Below are 21,752 nucleotides of genomic sequence, written 5' to 3'. Positions count from 1 at the left end.
TGTGGATTTTGTTTTGTCTACATATGGCAGGTTTGGTCGGATCCTGAAGATTTCTTTGTTCTGTTTCTGTTTTAATACAGTGCGGGTGAATTTCTCATACAGGAACCTGGTTTTGCGTTATACATTTTGTTGCCTTCTTATGAGAACGTAGAGCTCAGGGAGGAACGAGGGAAGAACGAGGCAGCAGTGAAAGTGAAAGTAAATCTGGTCAGCTCCAGCTTCTGTCTCACAGAACTGAAAGTAACTATCAGCCATTGAGACACCACTGGAGAGGATCAAAGTTTGAACCAGGGTTCGAGCTGCCTCCACACAGCAGAGCACAGGGCTATCACCGCTCTACGAGATCAAGGTCCTCTCCAAACCCAGAGTCCAGAACCCTGCCCAGAGGCCAGGACCAGATCCCTTTCTAGAGGCCTTGACTACAGTCTTCACAGAGGTCAGGACCAGAACGCTTTCCAGACTCCAGAACCAGAGCCCTTCCCTGAGTCCTTCACAGAGTCCAGGGCTGGCACCATTATCAGAGCGTAGAACCAGAACCCTTCCCAGGGCTTGGCACTATTCTCAGAGCCCAGGATTGCCACCTTTCACAGATATTAGGCCTCATGGTCAGATTGAGAGTGACTTTTGACCATTATTCAATCTGCAACACAGAGATTCCAGGAGAAGGACAGGTGAGTGCATGTCTGAGTGGGTTCTGTGGTGACTGAGCAGATCACAAGATATCCACCAGTGGAGTCCTGTTGTATTTTTCAGTGGTCATAGAGTGGTGGACATCCTTTTGAGTCTCCACTCCAACGTAGTGGAAAAGACTGTATGAGGCAGGTTTAATAACAATGGTATTGTCAACATCAGCCTGAAACTGAAGTGCGTTGGAAGAGACATGTGAGAGATATGTGTGAAATGCAATATGAACCGCACTAATCGTACATTTGGTTTGTTTTTACATCTGCGCTGTTGTGACTAGGGCGAGATTTTTGCCTCCTTTTGGACTATTTTTTCGCTTAAAACTTGAAGGACGACTTTTTAAATATCTTTGTGACTAAAAGTATTCACAAGTGATGTTTCTACGCAGCACTTACCAGTTTTAACGATGGTGGTGTGGCCAGCGGGACGGCACATCGATCTTCTTTTACAATAATTTTCTGGCTTAAATGTATTCACAGAGATGTGTGGCCGCTCCGAGCTGCCGTAGGCTTCAGTTTAGGTGCACAGACTGCTGATCATGCGCCAACACAAGGGATATCAAAACCAATGTAGGACACGTCGCTCTTGATAAGTCTCTCCCATTGTGTGAATGCCGATCACCGACCACATCTACTCTTTTGCCAGTGAAAAAGTGTTTGCACCACTATTGTGGCATAAAAGAGTTGCAAATTATGGTGCATGCAATATATAACTTATGGCAGAAACTTGTGTAAGTTATAGCTGAAGTCTACCCCAGTGCCGAGCCCCAAACCATCGCTCGGTTGGACCTATGTCTTTTTTCAACCTGTACTAACTGTGTAACTAAGAAGGACAATTAACTCTACAGCTTCATCGTCTTCATCATCGTCTCTTCTCTCTTTGTAGCATCACTTAGAAATTGGAAGATGAGAAGAATATGTTTGTCCATCCTCATCATCCTGTGTATTGTGTCCAAAGCCTACACTGAAGGTCAGTCTGTGTGTGGTAATATCTATCTATCTATCTATCTATCTATCTATCATTTATCTTCTGACCGGGCCGGTCTATTCTTGCTTCAACTCTAGAAATCTTGTTAATGGGGAGAATTTTCATCTATTTCCTTTCTACAGACGTTCAACAATCTAATGATCTCGTCAGAAATCCATCCAACGAGATGTCTGATCATCCTGAGGAACAAGAAGTGAGCCCTCAAGTGGGAGATAGCTTTTCTGCTAAAGACGTTCCTTCATCTAAAGAGACAGAATTGGGACGTAGGCAACCATCGGGGGAAGACCCCTTGTCAGAGAATCAGGATAGTAGGATACCAAAAAGGGTACGGAAGTCAGCAGGTGAGGCCTCCACTACCGCCATTGTCTTCTTGTGCTTTGTGTGGAGTCCTGTTCTATCACATAACACGGTGAATATGGCGGGGACAGGACTCTGGCCTACAAATGTGCTACAACCAGAAACAACTGAAAGTGGCAGAACTTTACATTATATAATGATCGGGCCCTGTAGACTGTGGCCCTATGGGGACGTGTTCTGCTTATTATCTGTATTCTGGAGACTCTAGATAAGTCGCCCATGATCAGCAGTAGAATGACTATGATTAGAGGTGGTTTTATTGTTTCACTATGGAAAAGGCAGTTACAAGCAAACTTGTATATATCACGGAAAAAGTCCAGGCCAATATCTTTGCAAGCTTTTTTTTATTCTGTGGGAGGCCAAAAATTGTGGCAGTGCCATCATTTTACCATGAGGTGTGACTATTCCATAAGAACCAGATGAGAGGTTATGTAGAACTTCCTCCAGAATACTGGTAAGCGGCACAGAGCACCCCTACATCTACAACCCTCCGCCATGACCCCTGCAATTGTCTATTCTACCTTCAGAGCCTTCTATCAACAGGGATCGGATCCGCTGGTTTCTTCTGGTCAGTCCGCTGCTGATTGTCCTGCTGAGTCTGATCACGTGTGCTCTAGGTAAGAGGTCCATGGTTCAGTCACAGTCTCTACATCTATTACCTGCTCAGAGGCTGAGTACATGCGGTGAGAGCAGATCCCCCCTCCGACCCCAGCCTGGCCCTCTACAGGGGTGATAACACCTGGGCACAGTCACTTTACATTTCATGGTCTTCTTCTAATATATTTATTGGACTGAGTTTAGTTGTGGTTAATTTTGTGCGACATCTTTTCACAGGTAAAAAGGCGCTATGGAAACCAGGAGAAGACGACCAAAAAATTGTACTCTCCACTGCCCCTGTTCCAGAATTAATATCTTTTGCGGTACAACCAAGATATGGTGGTGAAGTCCACCGAGGTGGAGGTGAGACTTATATTTATAGTCAGCTAATATATTTGCTTTCGTAGGCCGGCCATACACAAGAGATAACGCTTGTTCAGCCGACAGTTATCTCTCCCGATCCTCCCATTCAAGACGTTTGGTCGACCATGCGAATGTAGTGAATGGGGACTGGGGACATAGACGCTGACAGATTCATTTGGCAGCAACTAGTTGAAATCCAGCATGCCCAATCCTTATCTCCCCTGATATCTGTCATTGGGGAGAGTTGTGAAGACGCTTTACACAACAGATGGGCGGTCAAATCTGTTGAAATTGACAGGTTCAGCCAACATAGATCTCATGTGCAGGGCCAGCTTTACACTGTGTCTGCCCAAGTCATGCTTCAGGGTCTGTTTAAAGGGCCAGACATTGACTCATAGAGTAGACATCCAGCAGTTGGAATTCGAGAGGCAACTTATTCACATTCCGTTTTTCGCAGGGAGCATTACCATTGTCCTAAGACTCCCTACGCCAACTTGTCGCTCTCCACAAGGAGAAGCTTTATATCCCCAGACCTGACGCACCAAGGACACACAATTATCACATCACCTTGCTGCTCAATCTTCACCTGTGAGTTCTCAGAAAACCATAGTCATAGTGACATATCAAAAGTTTTGATTGGTGGGAGTACAGGTGCTGAGAGCACGCTGTTTCTTCTCGCTGCAATGAGGAGAGTATGCGAGCGCTTCTCTCTCCTCGTTCTATAGATCAGTGGAGGTCTCGGTGCTCAAACCCCCAACAATCAAAACACTGAAATATATCTCTATGACATAGCAAACGCTTCCTGAAAACTCAATGGCCCTTTAAGCAGTATATAATTTTTAGCTTATTAATTCTGTGCTGATTAATTCAATAATATGTCTTTATAGTGGTCAGATCTTGTTTTTTCAGATATAGATCTCTAAATCCTCTGCTTCCCTGTCATACTTTAATGTTGACATTTTGACTGTCTGTAGCCACCACCAGAGGTATTGGGAAGTGTAATGGGAGCTGTATACATCAGACTAGAGTGAGCTCCCCCTAGTGGTGGCTTTAGTCTATGATGGATTCTTTCTCTCTGTAGATTACAGAACTAATGCTTCAATGATGATAGTGTAGACAGAATATTGTATTTGTTATCTTGTCACACACATATAGTGATGGAATGGAAAACAAAATAAAGGAGAGGGATGATCAAGGTGTTGTATGTATGAAACCAAGGACTGGACAAACCAAAATTTCAAAATATATTGTAACTTTGATGGGTTGTCCGATAAGGGAACAACTCCAATTAATGTGGGGCTCTTGATGATCCTTTAGAATTATTGAGAACCAACTTCCCGAGTCAAGAGACATTTCTTGTGGGTCACAAGCTGGTATGATCAGAGGCGGCTCTAGACTTTGTGAGGCCTTAGGCGAAACTCGAGCATGAGGCCCCCACAAAGATTGTTGGGATGCTCGTGATCTCCTGTACGGCGCCCCGCCTCAATCCTCAAGAAATAAGAGAGCGGTGGTGTGGTCAACACTCCCCCTCCATGTATCTCTATGGAGGACTCGGAGATACACAAGTGTTGTATCTGCGGCTCTCCCATAGATACATGGAGAGGGAGTGTTGACCACCGCTCCGGGCACAAGGAGATCCGGAGTACCATACAGGAGATCGTGGGGGATCCCAACGGCCAGACCCCCCTGATCAGACACTTGTCTCCTATCCTTTGGATAGGGGATTTATTTTCCTATCCCGGAGTACCCCTTTAATATGCAGTGACATCACAGTAAAGGGTTAATATGCACAGTGACAACACAGTACAGGGCTTATATTCACAGTGCATATTAACACTTTGCATTAACCCTGGCCCAGTTCTCTAAATCGACCCTCCCCCACACACCGCATTGTGCTGTACTTGCTATACAGCAGCACATACCGGTCACATCCGGGGCCTCCAGGTGACATCTCCTCCGATGTAGATCTTCTCTGTCATCATCTTCTCCATTCGGTCCCGGACACTTCTCTCAGCCGCCTCGTCTCTGCAGAGTGTGACACACAGACATCTTAGCTTCCTCACTTTTCTATCATCATCCCCCAACCTGGAGCCCCCACAGTGTTATCCTGCTGCTCGCTGTGCCCCCAAATACTATCCTGAAGAAATATTAGTGCCCCCCATAGTAATAGTACTCCTCATAGTCCCACCAATAGTAATTCCCTTCTAGAATGCTCTCATTAGTAATACTGTCCCCCACACTGCCCACATTAAGTGATTTGCCCCCCACACAGCCCCCATTAAGTGATTTGCCCCCCACACAGCCCCCATTAAGTGATTTGCCCCCCACACAGCCCCCATTAAGTGATTTGTCACCCCACACTGCCCCCATTAAGTAATTTGCCCCCCACACTGCCCCCATTAAGTAATTTGCCCCCCACACTGCCCCATTAAGTAATTTGCCCCCCCACACAGCCCCCATTAAGTAATTTGCCCCCCACACTGCCCCCATTAAGTAATTTGCCCCCTACACTGCCCCCATTAAGTAATTTGCCCCCCACACTGCCCCCATTAAGTAATTTGTCCCCCCACACAGCCCACATTAAGTAATTTGCCCCCCACACTGCCCCCATTAAGTAATTTGCCCCCCACACTGCCCCAATTAAGTAATTTGCCCCCCCCACACTGCCCCCATTAAGTAATTTGCCCCCCACACTGCCCCATTAAGTAATTTGCCCCCCCACACAGCCCACATTAAGTAATTTGCCCCCCCACACAGCCCACATTAAGTAATTTGCCCCCCACACTGCCCCCATTAAGTAATTTGTCCCCCCACAGTGCCCCATTAAGTAATTTGTCCCCCCACACTGCCCCCATTAAGAAATTTGTCCCCCCACACTGCCCCATTAAGTAATTTGCCCCCCACACTGCCCCATTAAGTAATTTGTCCCCCCACACTGCCCCCATTAAGAAATTTGCCCCCCACACTGCCCCAATTAAGTAATTTGCCCCCCACACTGCCCCCATTAAGTAATTTGCCCCCCACACTGCCCCATTAAGTAATTTGTCCCCCCACACTGCCCCCATTAAGTAATTTGCCCCCCACACTGCCCCCATTAAGTAATTTGTCCCCCCACACTGCCCCCATTAAGTAATTTGTCCCCCCACAGTGCCCCATTAAGTAATTTGTCCCCCCACACTGCCCCCATTAAGTAATTTGTCCCCCCACACTTCCCCCATTAAGTAATTTGTCCCCCCACAGTGCCCCATTATTGTCCCCCCACACTGCTTCATATTATGAAATTTCCCCCCACCTTGTACTTGTCCGCTGATCTGCTAGGCTGCTACGCTGCGCGGGCATGAGTTCAACTTCAGTCACTTGACAGCATAACCCCATCCTGTGGCGCGTAATCCTGCGAGACCTGTGACCTCCCGCCGGTCTCGCGAGATTACGCACGTAACGCACCGCACGACTGGGTTGCGCTGTCAAGTGACTGAATTCATGACCGCGCAGCGCAGCAGCCTAGCAGATTAGTGGACAGACAAGTACATGGGGCGTGGGGAATAGCATTCGGGGCCTGGAATGTTTTGACCTAAGGACGCTCCCACCCGACACTGCCGCAAGTACTTGTGGCGGTGTCGGGTGGGAGCCAGAGCGAGGCCCCCACCAGCGCGAGGCCTTAGGCGGTGGCCTAAGTGGCCTAATGGAAGAGCCGCCTCTGGGTATGATGTAAACCTGTGAGGAGCTCTATGTCTGAGGTCACTGACCTCATAGATGAAGATGCTGTTATAAAACATGGAGAAGGTCATTGAAAATATTTACGACATCAAAGCTTCATTCTTATAACGTTCTTATGTGAGGAGATGTAGTAAAGGAGAGTTACTGTAAATGACTGGGAAATATTTCTATATAATTATAAGGTTATTGTCTATCCAAACAGAAGGAAGAAGAAACATGAAGACAAGCTCCAGAGGTGCAAAGCCTGGAGGAGACCATGATTCCTACTCAGGTAAGATACATGCACCTCTATAGACCCAATGACAACTAGAAACAAGGTCCTGGGTTACTCATTTAGACAAACCATTTAAGAAGATCCAGATATAGATTACAAACATTAGAGTATACACAAGCGTATATCCAGCTCACCAGCACTCCTGTAGAGGTGGTTTCTATTGCACGGATTCGGCCCCAGCCTGGGCTCCAGTTAGGACCAATGCTTGAAAGGAGATCCAGCAAATGTTAAAACAAACCTTCTCTTTATTGCCATCCAATGTATGAAAAGACATAGTGACACAAATTACACCAACCCCAATTCTAATTTGTGTCACTATGTCTTTAAAAACTTTAGATGGCAATAAAGATAAGTTTTTTTTCAACATTTGCTGGATCTCCTTAAAGGGGGTTGTTCGGGTTCAGAGCTGAACCCAGACATAACCCGTTCTTAACCCTTCTAGCCCTTCTGAGTTAGTGCCATAGACGTCACTGGGAACACTACTAGGCGGTAACCTCCACCTAGCAGAGCCCGGTACGTCACCGGATCTGCAGAAAAAGCCCTTGCCCTGGGAGAGCATTGGAGCATGAAATGACCCCATACTCAACTCATACGGGCTGACTTGGTAAAGACGGGGTTATGTCTGGGTTCAGTTCTGAAATAAATAAATAAACACAGACAACCCATTTAAGGGAGATTTTTGGGTGGATATAGGCTAGTTTCAGACTATACAGTCCGTGCATTTCGCCATAAGCGTCTGTGAAACAATCACCAGTATAAGAGAACCAGTGGGGACTCTCCAACATCTTCATGTTTCTTCTACATGGGAAAAGATAGTAGTCTTGGCACTGTACCAAAGACTCTGAGAAATATCTCCACAACTGTAGAAGAAGCAGGTGACCAGGACAAGCTCGAGAACCTCTGGAAATGTCTCACCTTCAGGTACAACACAAATGCATAAACCTCAGAGCAACAGCCGAGTAATATATCACAGGGGTTCTCTGGGACTGAATGTCTCATGGTGGGAGGAGGTCAGAAGAACCCCAGGACATCTGCTGATCAGTAGGAGGATCAGCTGCAGTACCAGTCAGGACACGTCATCAGTGTTTGAGTCCACGAAAACTCTACTTAAAGGGAATGTGTCATCAGAAAATTACCTATTGTTTAAATCACATTTTTATGTTAAACATTTTATAAGAGTCACAATTCTTTCACACAATTTCATTTGTAATTAGCAAATTTCGAAGTCATTTCCATTTAAAAAAATCTGCATCCACCTGAAAAAAATCTGTAAAGTCATGGCCACCCGGGGTCTCACATCCAGCTAAGTTGCCGTCCACTGCCTGTTGTCAGGCAGGATCTATCCCTGGTAAGGCCTCTTTCACACTTGCGTTGTCCGGATCCGTCGTGTACTCCATTTACCGGCGGTGCCCGCCGGATCCGTAACAACGCAAGTGAACTGAAAGCATTTGAAGACGGATCCGTCTTCAAAATGCGTTCAGTGTTACTATGGCACCCAGGACGCTATTAAAGTCCTGGCTGCCATAGTAGGAGCGGGGAGCGGGGGAGCAGTATACTTACCGTCCGTGCGGCTCCCGGGGCGCTCCAGAATGACGTCAGAGCGCCCCATGCGCATGGATGATGTGATCCATGCGATCACGTCATCCATGCGCGTGGGGCGCCCTAACGTCACTCTGAAGCGCCCCGGGAGCCGCACGGACGGTAAGTATGCTGCTCCCCCGCTCACCACTACACTTTACCATGGCAAACAGGACTTTAGCGTCCCGGCAGCCATGGTAACCATTCAGAAAAAGCTAAACGTCTGATCCGGTAATGCGCCGAAACGACGTTTAGCTTAAGGCCGGATCCGAATTAATGCCTTTCAATGGGCATTAATTCTGGATCCGGCCTTGCGGCAAGTCTTCAGGATTTTTGGCCGGAGCAAAAAGCGGTATTTTCTCAGGCCAAAAAACTTTCCGGTCCTGAACTGAAGACGTCCTGATGCATCCTGAACGGATTTCTCTCCATTCAGAATGCATTAGGATAATCCTGATCAGGATTCTTCCGGCATAGAGCCCCGACGACGGAACTCTATGCCGGAACAGAACAACGCAAGTGTGAAAGAGCCCTAAACATAGACTCAGAAGAGCAGAGAAGCTACTGTGTGCTTTGGACTTTTCCCTGATTACGCCAGGTCTAAATTTGTGACCGTGGTGAGGAATGGGGTCCATTCAGATGTCTGTAGTGTTTTGCGGACAGCAAAACACTGATGCCGCACATCGCCAGCACTTAATAGGTAATTCCTATTGTCCGCAGCTGCGGACAAGAATAGGACATGCTCTAATTTTTTCCTGACCGGAAGTTCGGGGCCACAGACCGGAAATGCGGATGCAGACAGAACACTGTGTGCTGTCCGCATCTTTTCCACCCCTATTGAAAATGAATGCGTCCGCACCCATTCCGCATTATTGTGGAACGGATCCGGACCATTCAACGGACGTCTGAATGGACCCTTAGGAGTAGAAAATGGTCTAAATGTAACAGCGAGGAAGCTTCTTACATTTAGAACTGGCGCTGGATACGCCAAAGTTATGTAGAGACCTGCTTCTCCTGATAACTTCGGCAGATCCTCCGCCAGCACAGGGGTTTATTAAGACCGGCATCTAAAATAAAGGTGCCCCTATGGTTCTTAGAAAAGAGCAACACAAAAACATGATTGTTTTTCACAAATGCTTTGTTTAGCAGTGGAAACAGATAAAACTTTATAAAATCAGTGTCTCTGTATCGTAGCCATGAGCAGAATAAAAGTGACGTTGTGTTTCCCACACGGTGCGCACCGCAATAACAAAACCCAAAAGTCGCATGTACCCCGAATTATAACCAATAATGATGGCAGCTCATCCCACAAGAAGTAAGCCCTGACACAGCTGCATCCAGAGAAAAATACAAAAACGTATGGTTGTCAGAACATGTCTGTACTGGTCCCAGAGGCTGTTCAATAGCAACATGGCGACCGTAGCCCAATCCATCAAAATGTGCGCTGCAAAAGCAAAAAGGTGTCATTCCTGAACCCTGCATCGTACTCAAACAGCTGTTTCCATCCACATTTAAGGCATTTCCGTACACAGTAGAACCCGCCTAACAACTTAAGGGGCGCGTTGTGTCTCAGATGCCACACAATGGGTACGATATACCACAGAGCCTCTGCAGTTGTCAGCACGAGATGCGTAAATCACCACACTGGACCTCAATTGGGCATGGTGCTCTTTTACTCCTGAACCCTCTTCAGGCAAATTATTAGGGCCACATGAAGGATGTTACTAATATTAGGGCCACATGAAGTAGGTTGTTTCTAAAACCATTTTGCCCAGTACAAGAATAAGAGGACTCGCTCTTCACACTTCTTGCCACAGCAGGGCTACTGTAGGTTGTAGGCTTGTCTGAAGAGATGGGTTGTCAAGTTTCTCTTGAAGGTTTCTATGGTAGAAGAGAGTGTGATATGTTGGGGTAGATAGTTACAGGGTAGAGAAGAGGGTCTTCTTCAGAGGATCGGAGATTACATGTGGGAAGGTACCAGGAGATCAGGTCACAGAGGTACGGAGGGGTCAGGTTTCTTGACGACCTTATATGTCATGGTGTTTTCGCATTGGATTCTCTGGGCAATGAGGAGCCAGTGAAGGGATTGGCAGCGCCAGTCTAAATGTAGGACAGCTTCTGAGCTTTCTTACATTTAGACCATTTTCTACGCCAAAAATAGGTGTAGAAAATGATGAATGAGAAGGGCCCACCGGCCCCTTCCCTTCCCCACCCACGCCGTGCCCTCTTTTTTAGACCTGGCATGAACGGGGAAACATCGCAGATTGGGGCGCAACTAACCATTGGGCTGCAATTTGCACCTGAAATACACCTAATATAGTTCGGAGTAGGATTCTGGCTGGCATTGGAGTACTTCCATTAAGCCTCCATACAGGATGGGTCTCGTTCAGCTCCCTGCCTAAGTCTATTTTCCACCAAAACAGAAGGAAGAGGACACCGCAAGACAAGCTCTGGAGGACCAAAGCCTGGAGGAGGCCATGATTCATACCCGGGTAAGATACATGCACCTCTAAAGACTCAATGACAACAAGAGGGGACGACCATTCTTGGTTTAGGCTCTGTTCACATCACCAATGGAAATTCCGATATATCGGAAGATGTTCTTCTTCCCATCAAAATGATGGACACCGTGACCAAAACCTAACAGACCCATTTTAAGTCAATGGTGACCATTGGGTGCAATTGGTGTCCTTAATAGTCATTTTTGTATTCATGTTCCTATGACCGGAGAGAAACAGCATGGATTTATTTTATTTTTGGAAAGAGAGCCACAGATGTAGCAGGGCTAACACACACTCTTAACTCAAATTTCTTAACTCATCGCGTTATCTTGAAACAAAAGCCATTGAAAATCAATTTCTTAACGCATTTAGTTGCATTTAGTTTAGATAACATGTCTCATGAAGCATGTGTGTTAACCCTGCTACATCCTTAATTTGTAGAACAGAAAAACAAAAAATTCAACAGGAGTGTGAACAGAGTCTTACCCATGTAGCTGCACATTTAAGATAGATGTTTTTGTAGCTTTGATCGAGGAGCCAACAGCTTCATCTCCAGAATAAGGTCCAGCTGTAGACTATGATTGTACATGAACATTCGAAGAATATAAAGGCCAAATAGCTTATTACAGAGGTCTGGGTTAATATAAAGGGGAATCACCAATTTTGGACCTGCATTCATTAGCTGAAGCAAGAGCGGCTACAAAGAGTGTCTCCCTCAGTGGCACGCATTACGCAGACATCTCAGTGATTTTAGAGAAAACTGTGTAATGCTTAATTTCCCCTATGGGGGCGCTGCAGGAGAAGTAAACTACAGCTGATGGCTGGTGGTAGATCAGCCCTGTGCTGAAAACTCATTGGTGGAACCTCTGATGTTTGTCAGTCTAATCCCGTTGTATGGTTGAAACGCGTCAAGGCTGCTACTATGATGATTTTTTATGTTTTATCAAGTCCACTGGATCCGTCCCTGTAATTGCTGCCTTTATAAGACAACCTGTGATAACTGTGTAACTACAGGGCCCAAGGCTCTATTCATATGAGTTCTTCTCACATGGAAAGTATCTACACTGTAAATGACAATTTATACAGTAACAATGAATCAGGACCATAAATCACTGGAAATATTTAATAGAAAAGCAATATTTTGATGTTTCTTCTAAAAAGGAAAAACGGAAAATCTTAACTTGGCACTAAAGGCTACTAGAACAATCCCCACAGATGTAGAAGATATGCAGCCGAGGCCAGCACCAAGCTCGAGAACCTCTAGAAGTGATTCTCCTTCTCCTTCAGGTACAGTATAGCTCAGACACCTACAAGTAAGATCTGGTAATAGATTACAGGGGTATTCTGGGTCTCAATAATTAGTCATGGGGGTCTGACCCTGGAACATCTGCTGAATGAATAAGCTCCTGGTTACACAGGTGCACCACTGTACATACACATGGGGCCATGCCTCAGATTGTGACTCAGATCCCATTCATTTGAATGGCATAGTCACCGCCCATAGAGATGAGCACAGGCCATTAATGTTGAGTCCTGGAAAACCCCAATAATATACTCAATTTATTTTTCTAGAAAATGACTAGACTTTTTTCTGTAAATAATAATAGGGATACGAGGCACGAATCAGAAGGAAGGTCGTCATTTCTCAGCAAAGGCTCCTGTAAAAATCTCAAATCAAGGGAAGGGATGTTCCATGAGGACAACGTCTAGAGTAGACTCATATACAGGTAAAGTACCCGCAGAATATAGAGAGTCAACACTCATCACTGTGAACATCTATTGGGTAGAGATGACCCCAAAACCTTTGGAGCCCGAGGTGAAAAATTAAACAGCACCCCCTTCTTCATGAAACTGGAGCTAAGAACTAGCAGGGGCAGACTGTGTAACTGCCAAAAAGCTGCCCCCTAAAGATAGGGAAAGGTGCTACCTGTTGAAACCATTTAGCTTGTGCAACACCAACACCAGAGAAGATAATTTATTTTGGTAGATTTAGTCCTACAGAAAGTATTAATGCTCACTCATTAATATGTTATTCATTTGTTGTTTTGAGAACTACAGTGGAGTTAAGTTAATTCCTCCAAATGTATCCATCGGGTATTGTCATATGAGGTACAGAAGTTATGGACTTCACTTGTACAAAGCTCATTCACGTGCTAGTAAACTCATCTAATAATGCTGATATCTTTCTAAATCTACTCCTACTTATGGAGACACCAATGAGTAGTCAAGTGTCCTCAAAATCATCTTCATTTACATTGAGAGATTGATATCACAGATCAAAGTAAATCTTGAAGTCTACTAAAAATATAACACGGTCATTTGACTTTAACTATTAGAAAAACCTGGAAAGAAGTTTCAAGATGCAGGAACACGACCAACAGCAAGAAATGCTATATGTTCCGTTACTGAGTCATACTCTAATATGGATGGAGGAAACTTCAGGAGAGCAATTTCTGTAGAAATACAGTACACCATAATGTACTGTAAACTGATGAAGCCTTTGAAGAACTTTCTTGTTAGTCAGAGATATCAAAGGTTCCATCCTGTCAGTGGATGATTCATACATGATCAGATATAACAATAGACGTCTCTTGATAGACAGAAATGTTGATAAAAATCTTAGTTTTCATAAAATTGGTTATAATAAGAATCTATTCCTACTTGTAAGACACCATTTAGTAGTTGTGTTATCATCACAATCATCGCTTTTCTGGATCAATGTAAATCTTGAAGTCCACCACTGTGGAGACATAATATGATGTTTTTACTGTAAATGTTTTTACTTTAAATAATAGAAAGAAAAGGAGAAAAGTTTCAAGATGGAAGGATACATTCTGTAGACAAATATGTAAGTTCTGTTAATCAGCCATACACTTCTACAGATGGAGGAAGCTTGACAGTACCGACAGTATCTGCAGGGGGTGATCCAGACAATAGATACTATTTAGGTAGGACAAACATTTATAAGATCATTTCTGTTAACCTTCTCTGTCTATGATATGCAGTAAACTTTTTGTGAATTGTGTTATACTGTAAACAAATTGATGAATCAGTCATTTCGTATTCACAGAAAATAAATTAACTACAGAGAATCGAATGAAAACCTCATCAATAGGCAAAGATCGAGTGAAGCAAGAGAAAACCTCATCAGAAGGTGAAGGCCAAGCAAAACTAGAGAAAACCTCATCAGATGGTGAAGGCCAAGAGGAGCAAATGAAAGTCTCATCAGAAGGTGAGGACCGATTTAGGAGAGAGAAACCCTCACCAGAAGGCAAAAACCAAGCAAAGCGAGAGAGAACCTCATCAGAAAGTGAAATCCAAGTGAAGCGAGAGAAAATCTCATCAGAAGGTGAAGGCCAAGAGGAGCAAGTGAAAGTCTCATCAGAAGGTGAGGATCGATTTAGGCGAGAGAAACCCTCACCAGAAGGCAAAAACCAAGCAAAACGAGAGAGAACCTCATCAGAAAGTGAAATCCAAGTGAAGCGAGAGAAAATCTCATCAGAAGGTGAAGGCCAAGAGGAGCAAGTGAAAGTCTCATCAGAAGGTGAGGACCGATTTAGGCGAGAGAAACCCTCACCAGAAGGCAAAAACCAAGCAAAGCGAGAGAGAACCTCATCAGAAAGTGAAATCCAAGTGAAGCGAGAGAAAATCTCATCAGGATATAAGGACGAAGAGAAGCAAGAGAAAACCTCTTCAGAGGTTGAAGTCCAAGCTAAACAAAAAACTTCATCAAAAGGTGAAGACCAATGTTCTCCTAATGTTCAATAGCAACGGCACTCTGCTGTTTCAGTAGCTCTCATTGCCGTGCATAAGAGCTATGGAAACAGCGTACCACAGCAAGCTATACTGATTCCCTGACTCAGAAACAGCATAGCTGGCTCTGCTACACTGTTTCTATAGCTCTCCTGTAGCTCCTGCTGTTTCCCGGCCGGGAGGTGGTCGGGATTGTCTCATCTCTCCTTAGTAATGGTGAGATGAGACAAACCCTTTAAGCTTTGCTCCTCATTTTTGTATGATTATGTATAAGATTTTACGATTAAAAGGGTTGTCTGGGTTCTGAGCTGAAGGCAGCCCTAGCACCAGGCAGCCCCCTAAGCATGCTCCGATGATCTCCTTTGCCCTGTACTGGAGAGCTAAAGCTATTTTAGGAGATCTGGTGCTCTCCATAGGGATTGCTAGGTGGAGGCTTCCACCCACCAATAAGACTGGTGATGTCACCGGCACTAATGGGCAGGCTTTGGTGCTGCCCTAACCTATAAAACGGCTAGGGTAGAGCTAAAGCCTACCCATCAGAGCCGGTGACAACACTGAATACACTGCTGGGTGGAAGCCTCAGCTTAGCAGTGTAAAAATCATAACCAAAAAAGCCCTTGTTCTGCGCTATACATGCTCCAATGCTCATATTAGGAGGGCTGTCTGGGTGAAAATGTGGGTATGTCTGGGTTCAGCTCTTAACCTGGACAACCCCTTTAACGCCAACAGTCGGTCACTGAGCATGACATGGGTGTATCCATTACAGCTATCCACAGATGGAACGCTTCTCCCTGACACAATGTCACTGGGATGTTCTTCGAGAAAGGGTCATAAATAGATACGATATGATTTGATGTCGCAAATGGTTCTCCCCATAGATAAACATGTGGTTGGCAGGAAATATTTTAGATTTGCTTTTCCCATGATTACTTTTCTTGGACTGTGGAAAGTGATTGCCTCAACAATAGAGTTTTTCACCAACAATAAAACTGATGCAGATTCCCGTCTTCCAGAACCAGTCACCTTCAGTATCACAGCTATAGAGAAGATGGTTTGTTATACAATCACTGTGGGAAAATTGCCCACTTCCCATCTGGAGTTACAAACCCAATGTCTGATCTGCACTTCTAAGGACAGCATGTCCTCTTTTGATCTCTATCTGGTTCAGTAATGTCATGAAGACCTTTTGTTACTGTAAATCAACAAGTACATAAATGGAGAACGGTCATTATTCCTAAATGTCCACGCTTATATGGACAGAACATCTACTGTCCAGACCAGATAGGATGTAGATATTGATGTGGACAAAGATTTAGTTCAACACAGAGAAGGACATTTATTAAGACTGGTATTACACTCTGGTCTTAATCTATCCGCTGGCATCAGATGTGCCACAACTTAATAATTGCGGTACATCTGTGCAGGTCCATGTGCCAAAATGCCAGAAAGGCAGCGGGTATAGCTTTATGATATAATTTAGTATCTACACCACTTTCCTAATGTATTATAATAAAGGTGCCAAAGCGATCATGGCCGCACCCCGTACCAGACACTCCCCACAAAAAGTCACAAAATTTTGCACAAGCATGGTGTGCGGCAAACATTCTGTCCTCCAGAATCTCCATGAAAAAACTTCACCTGACAGAGATTGGAAAGACACAAGTGATCATCCGGATCTCTCAGTCGTGCAGCCTCAGGCTTCGGTACAGATCTCAGCAGAGAATGAAGAGAATAAGTTCTCTTATGTTTAAGGTTCATTGTTATAATAATCATCAGGTAGGTTTCCTATAGTCTTTACACCTATCACCATATTAACTAATCTTTACCTACAAGGAAAATAATGTCTACGCATGCATTTTTAGAAATGACAAGTGTAATTTTTATCTAGTTTTATCATAAATATTTAATTCTGGCTTCTCAACTAAAGATCTTCATGTTTGTTCTTTTCCAGAATTATTGCAAAGAACGTTTCTTCTGAAGCTGATGGCTTTGGACATTTCAGCCAGGAATACTGTTGAAGACGATGAAGAAACATTATTGGAGTCAGAAGAAGAGGAATATGGAGATATGAAGTCATCAGAATGCTTTAACCCTCTCGATGTGCTTTGTGGCCTCTTGCATCAATCAGATATGATCTTAAAACAACAGATTGTGTCCAAAATGTCCATGTGTCAATTTGCTGTCCCTCTACTTCTCCCTTCTCCCCACACACAAGACTGCACATTTATGCTGTGGTCAATGAGAGATATCGTGAAGAAATGGAGACCTCACTCTATGACTACTAGTAAAACTTATGTGGAAGACAGTATAGTCAATGTTCCCATGCCCATGTTCTCCTTTGTTAGACTTGGGACCTGTAGCATATCAAAATCTCGATATCTCAACCAAGTCCTAAGTCCATCTCAGCAGAATCATAACTTCTTTGTGCATGGCGATATGCCTGGTGGGAATATACCTAGAAAACACTCTGATGGACTTGTGGAAATTATCTGGTATCTTCCATCAGGACATGAACAGTTAGATGTTTTTCCTGAGCCCATTGCTGTTATGAATCTACGAGGAGATCTTGAGTCCAATGAGAAACAGTTGAATTTTTTAACACGCGTATCATCGGCTCTGTTCATATTTATTGAGGAAGTACACGAGAACCAGCACAACCTACTATCAAGATTACGAAATGTGACAAATGTTTTCTTGATTCTTAATGTAAGAGATAGAGAAGACAACATGAAGGACCTGAAGACTCTCAATGACACACTTCAACTGCCAAGACAAAATATTCTAGTTAAGAGCAAACATATCAATGACTCCCAGGTGGTAAAGAAAATAAGATCAGCAATGAAAATGATTTTTACAGAAATCAAAGAAACGTTTAATCTTGAGCAAATTTCGAAGAAGGCCACCGAATTTAGCATTGATGAGAACTCTCCAGAATGCAAAGAAACAAAAGCTAAAGCCAAGGAAATAACAGATGAAATAAACAATATAAATCACTATAAGCATGAAACAATGAAGCTACAGGGAGACCTCTGGAAAGAAATATCTAAAATAGAGAAGGAAATATGTAGAATGAGGAAGCTAGGTGATGAAGATGCAGAAGAATATAAATCTGGGCTTCAGGCAAAAATACTAGCACTCCAAATGGTACAAAGACAACACCATCTGACAGGTGGCATGCTGAGATTTCAAGAAGCTTTGATGTTAACAGAAAGGACGTTATTTCTGAAATGGCTGAAAATACTGCTTGACAAAATAGGGAAAAACCATCTCAGGGAATTACACAATGAATACAAATTTAAATATCAACGTCGATCAACAACTGAACAAGATCTTCAAATAATTGACCAGAAAATAGTAGATGGCTCACTGGGTGTAGAACATTTTATACGGGAGCTTGGGCAATATTACGAGGCTAAATGTTCCATGATAAAACAAGGATTCATTCCTGAAGATAGAATACAGTTTGCTGGCTTGCCAGGAATTGCTTCTGACCTTCTTCTGGATGGGTTCCCATTTGAGCTTATTGATGGAGATGCCTCTAACATTCCCTTAGAGTGGGTAACTGATGTCCTGACGGAGCTGGATAAGAAGACTGGAGGACAATGTAGGATGAGAGTGATAACTGTGCTGGGGGTGCAGAGTACAGGGAAGTCCACACTTCTGAACACCATGTTTGGTCTACAGTTCCCTGTAGCCAGCGGACGATGCACACGAGGAGCCTTTATGACCCTTATTAAAGCGAAGGAGAACTTCCAGGAGGAGCTAAATTGTGACTTCATTCTAGTCATTGACACCGAAGGACTGAAATCTTTGGATCTTGCTTCTCTGGAAAACAGTTATGAACATGACAATGAGTTGGCCACAGTCGTAGTTGGCTTAAGTGACATCACCATAGTCAACATGGCCATGGAAAATGCAGAAGAAATGAAAGATATTTTGCAGATTGTGGTCCACGCGTTCCTTAGAATGAAAGGAATAGGAAAGAAATCCAGCTGCAAGTTCGTTCATCAGAATGTGAGCGATGTGTCCGCTCATGTGAAAAACAGAAATGCTAGACAGACATTTCTTCTACAGCTGAGTGAAATGGCAAAAGTGGCAGCAAGAATGGAGAAAAGAAGTGGAATTAATAACTTTTCAGACATTATTTACTGTGACATTGAAAAAGATTCCTGGTACATTCCTGGGTTATGGTACGGCATACCACCTATGGCTTCTGTGAACTCCGGGTACAGTGAAACGGTTAGCGAGTTAAAGCAATCAATAATTGGATCCCTACAGTCAATGGATGGAAAACCTCAAAATATTAGAGAATTTACAGAGTGGATAAAAAGTTTGTGGAATGCCGTAAAACATGAAAAATTTGTCTTCAGCTTTAGAAACCGATTAGTCACGGAAGCCTATAACCAGCTCTGTATTTATTATGCAGATTGGGAATGGACATTTCAGAAACATATTCATAGATGGATGATGGAGACAGAAACTTTCATCTACAACCTACCATATGAGAAACTAGGAGCAGATATATGGAGCAAACTTCTAAATGATATTAATCAGATATTGGACAAGGAGGAGACAGCCATGCATCAATGTCTGGAGAAATATTTTGAGAGTGATTTTGAGAATGCTCATCTCTTGGAAATGTTTTGCGGGGATTTTTTCAGAAGTGTGAAATATCTCAGGAAAGAACTTGAAAATGTTCTTCGTGATAAGTGTGAGAAGACAATTCGTATTCAGAAAGAGAAATCCCAGATTCAAGCTATGCAAGCCCAATATATTAACATCATGGAAGAAAAAGTAGCAGAAATGATGGACAGAAGGAGAAATGAAAAATACATGGGAAACAGAGAGGCTCTACAGGAAGAATTTGCGGAAATGTGGGTAAAAACAGTTTCCACTTTAAGGCTAAGTAAGCTAGAAGTACACAATGTTGGCCGCAAAATCTTTCAACAATTAAAAAGGGACATAGGTTGTGATGATGATGTGATTAGGAACAGGCTCCGTAAACTCAATCAATATAAGGATATTGTTCTGGAAGACAAGCATCTCTCCAGTTATTCTCCAGAACATTGCACACTGGTAAATGCCTTAATTGAGAAATGTAGCAAATATGTTGAAGACATTATGAGAAACAAAGAAGACTTTAATGAATTGTATTCCCAAGATTTGCTGTCATTGATCAATAAAAGGCTAAGGATGAGAGACTTCCAAGATCTTCACATTACGAAATGCTTTGAGTTTGATCTTAAACTTTACATTCTAAGTAGTGCAACCATTAAATTCCAGCAGATACATGAAGACTTTGTACAAAGAAATGATCCAAGGACCTGCCTGGAGATGCTGAAACCTCAGTACTACTCCACTTTTAAAAACATGTATGAGAAAAGGGATGAATGTAGAAGGAAAGCGGAACAGTTCTGTCAATTATGCCTGAAGCCGGCCATCACCGATCACATCAACAAGTATCTCGGTAAGGAGATGATGGATGACATCCTGCAAGTCGGTGGCCCAGAAGAATTCAAGAGTCGGAAACGTTTACAATTAGTGATTCTTGAAAAGTTGCTAAAGGACAAATCATGTCATCAGTATGCAGAATACATCAGTGATTATGAGCATTTTCTCAAAAAATGGATTTCATCCTACATTGCCGAACATTACAAAGACCAAGGACCAATCCAAGCAATGCAAGAAAAAACACTCAATTCTTTAATGGCCAAAGTGCAGCAAACCTTCAATCATTCAACACTTTTCTCGTCTGCAAGCCTTACTGAGTTTTTGGTGCAATTTTGTAACATATTTGAGAAAGAACTTGTCATTTCCAAGAATGACATGAAAGCTGTCTTGTTCCAGAGTAATCTAAATGTTAAGCAATTTGCCAAGGATGTCAAGTTGTATCTTCATCATTTACAAGATGAAATCCAGAAGGAGTTGAACACAAAGAGTATAGAAACAACATTGTCACATCTGACACTAAAGCCTCAGGAGGAACTCTTTAGGAAGGTGATTGGATGTGGGATGAAGTGTCCATTCTGTAAAGCCCCCTGTGAAGCCGGAGGAGCTGACCACAAAGAGCACTTTGCCTCTCTTCACCGACCCACGGGACTAGGGCGATATGAAGACGAACAAACCAAAGCTCTTGACCATTCTATATGTTCCACAAATGTGATCTCTAATAAGACTTTCAAAAATGAAGACACAGGCTGGAAGCCTCACCCTTACAAGGATTACAGGACCTATTATCCAGACTGGGCCATCTATCCTGACATGACTGCCAATTCCTCCAACTATTGGAAATTTGTCTTGAAAGAATTTAATGATTCATTTGCCCAAATTTATGGGAAAAAAACAGCAAAAATCCCAGAAGACTGGTTCAAAATAAGTTGTCATGAAGCCCTTACCAGCCTGAGGACAACATTACAGTGAACCAGTCACCTGCAGCAGTGAGGACCATGCGGAGAGGAGATTTGTACTATATACCGAGCCCAATGATAAAAGCCATTGTCACATTGGATACGTGTGTTATCATCATGTCTTGCCCAATCTTTTTCTAAACCAAGTGAAGGACCATAAAGTACGAATGCAAGAAGGTCTTTTCTTTGTTTCTGATTGACACCCACAGACTCTAATTAAAAATGTTAATTCTTCCTTCTCTTAATTATCTAATTCATTGTTCTTCTGTTAATTATTGTGGCTATTATCCATTATGATGAACAATTTTGAATAAACTAATCATGATGTGAATAGTTGTCTTCACTTCTGATGTATTCCCTATTGCTCTCCTGGAAGCCATCACATATCAAAACTGTAACTATGAGAAGATAAATGATGAGTCCTGATTGTCCTGGTTATAGAGGAGACCACAAGACAGCATGATCTCCAGCATGGTTCAGGCAGTAGGTAGTCATCAGAGAACCTGTCACGAGGGTGTCGAGGACCACGCCTGACTC

General features: G+C 43.4%; 1 protein-coding gene across 1 annotated transcript; it reads left to right on the top strand.

Annotated features, from left to right (window-relative positions):
- Positions 1–258: 258 nt before the first annotated feature.
- On the top strand, positions 259–21,546 carry LOC121007780 (interferon-induced very large GTPase 1-like). Its single transcript, XM_040439981.1, has 13 exons — positions 259–436; positions 1,570–1,653; positions 1,794–2,012; positions 2,556–2,645; positions 2,863–2,988; positions 6,908–6,976; positions 10,978–11,046; positions 12,217–12,342; positions 12,663–12,782; positions 13,851–14,003; positions 14,126–14,256; positions 14,491–14,791; positions 16,760–21,546. The coding sequence occupies exons 2-13, from the start codon at positions 1,590–1,592 to the stop codon at positions 21,226–21,228; spliced, it is 5,937 nt and encodes a 1,978-aa protein (XP_040295915.1). The 5' UTR covers positions 259–436; positions 1,570–1,589; the 3' UTR covers positions 21,229–21,546.
- The last annotated feature ends 206 nt before the right edge of the window (positions 21,547–21,752 follow it).

The sequence above is a fragment of the Bufo bufo genome, chromosome 7, assembly GCF_905171765.1.
Source record: "Bufo bufo chromosome 7, aBufBuf1.1, whole genome shotgun sequence".
Taxonomy (NCBI): domain Eukaryota; kingdom Metazoa; phylum Chordata; class Amphibia; order Anura; family Bufonidae; genus Bufo; species Bufo bufo.
Note: the sequence above shows the minus strand (reverse complement) of the source record. Positions and strands in the feature narration are given on the sequence as shown.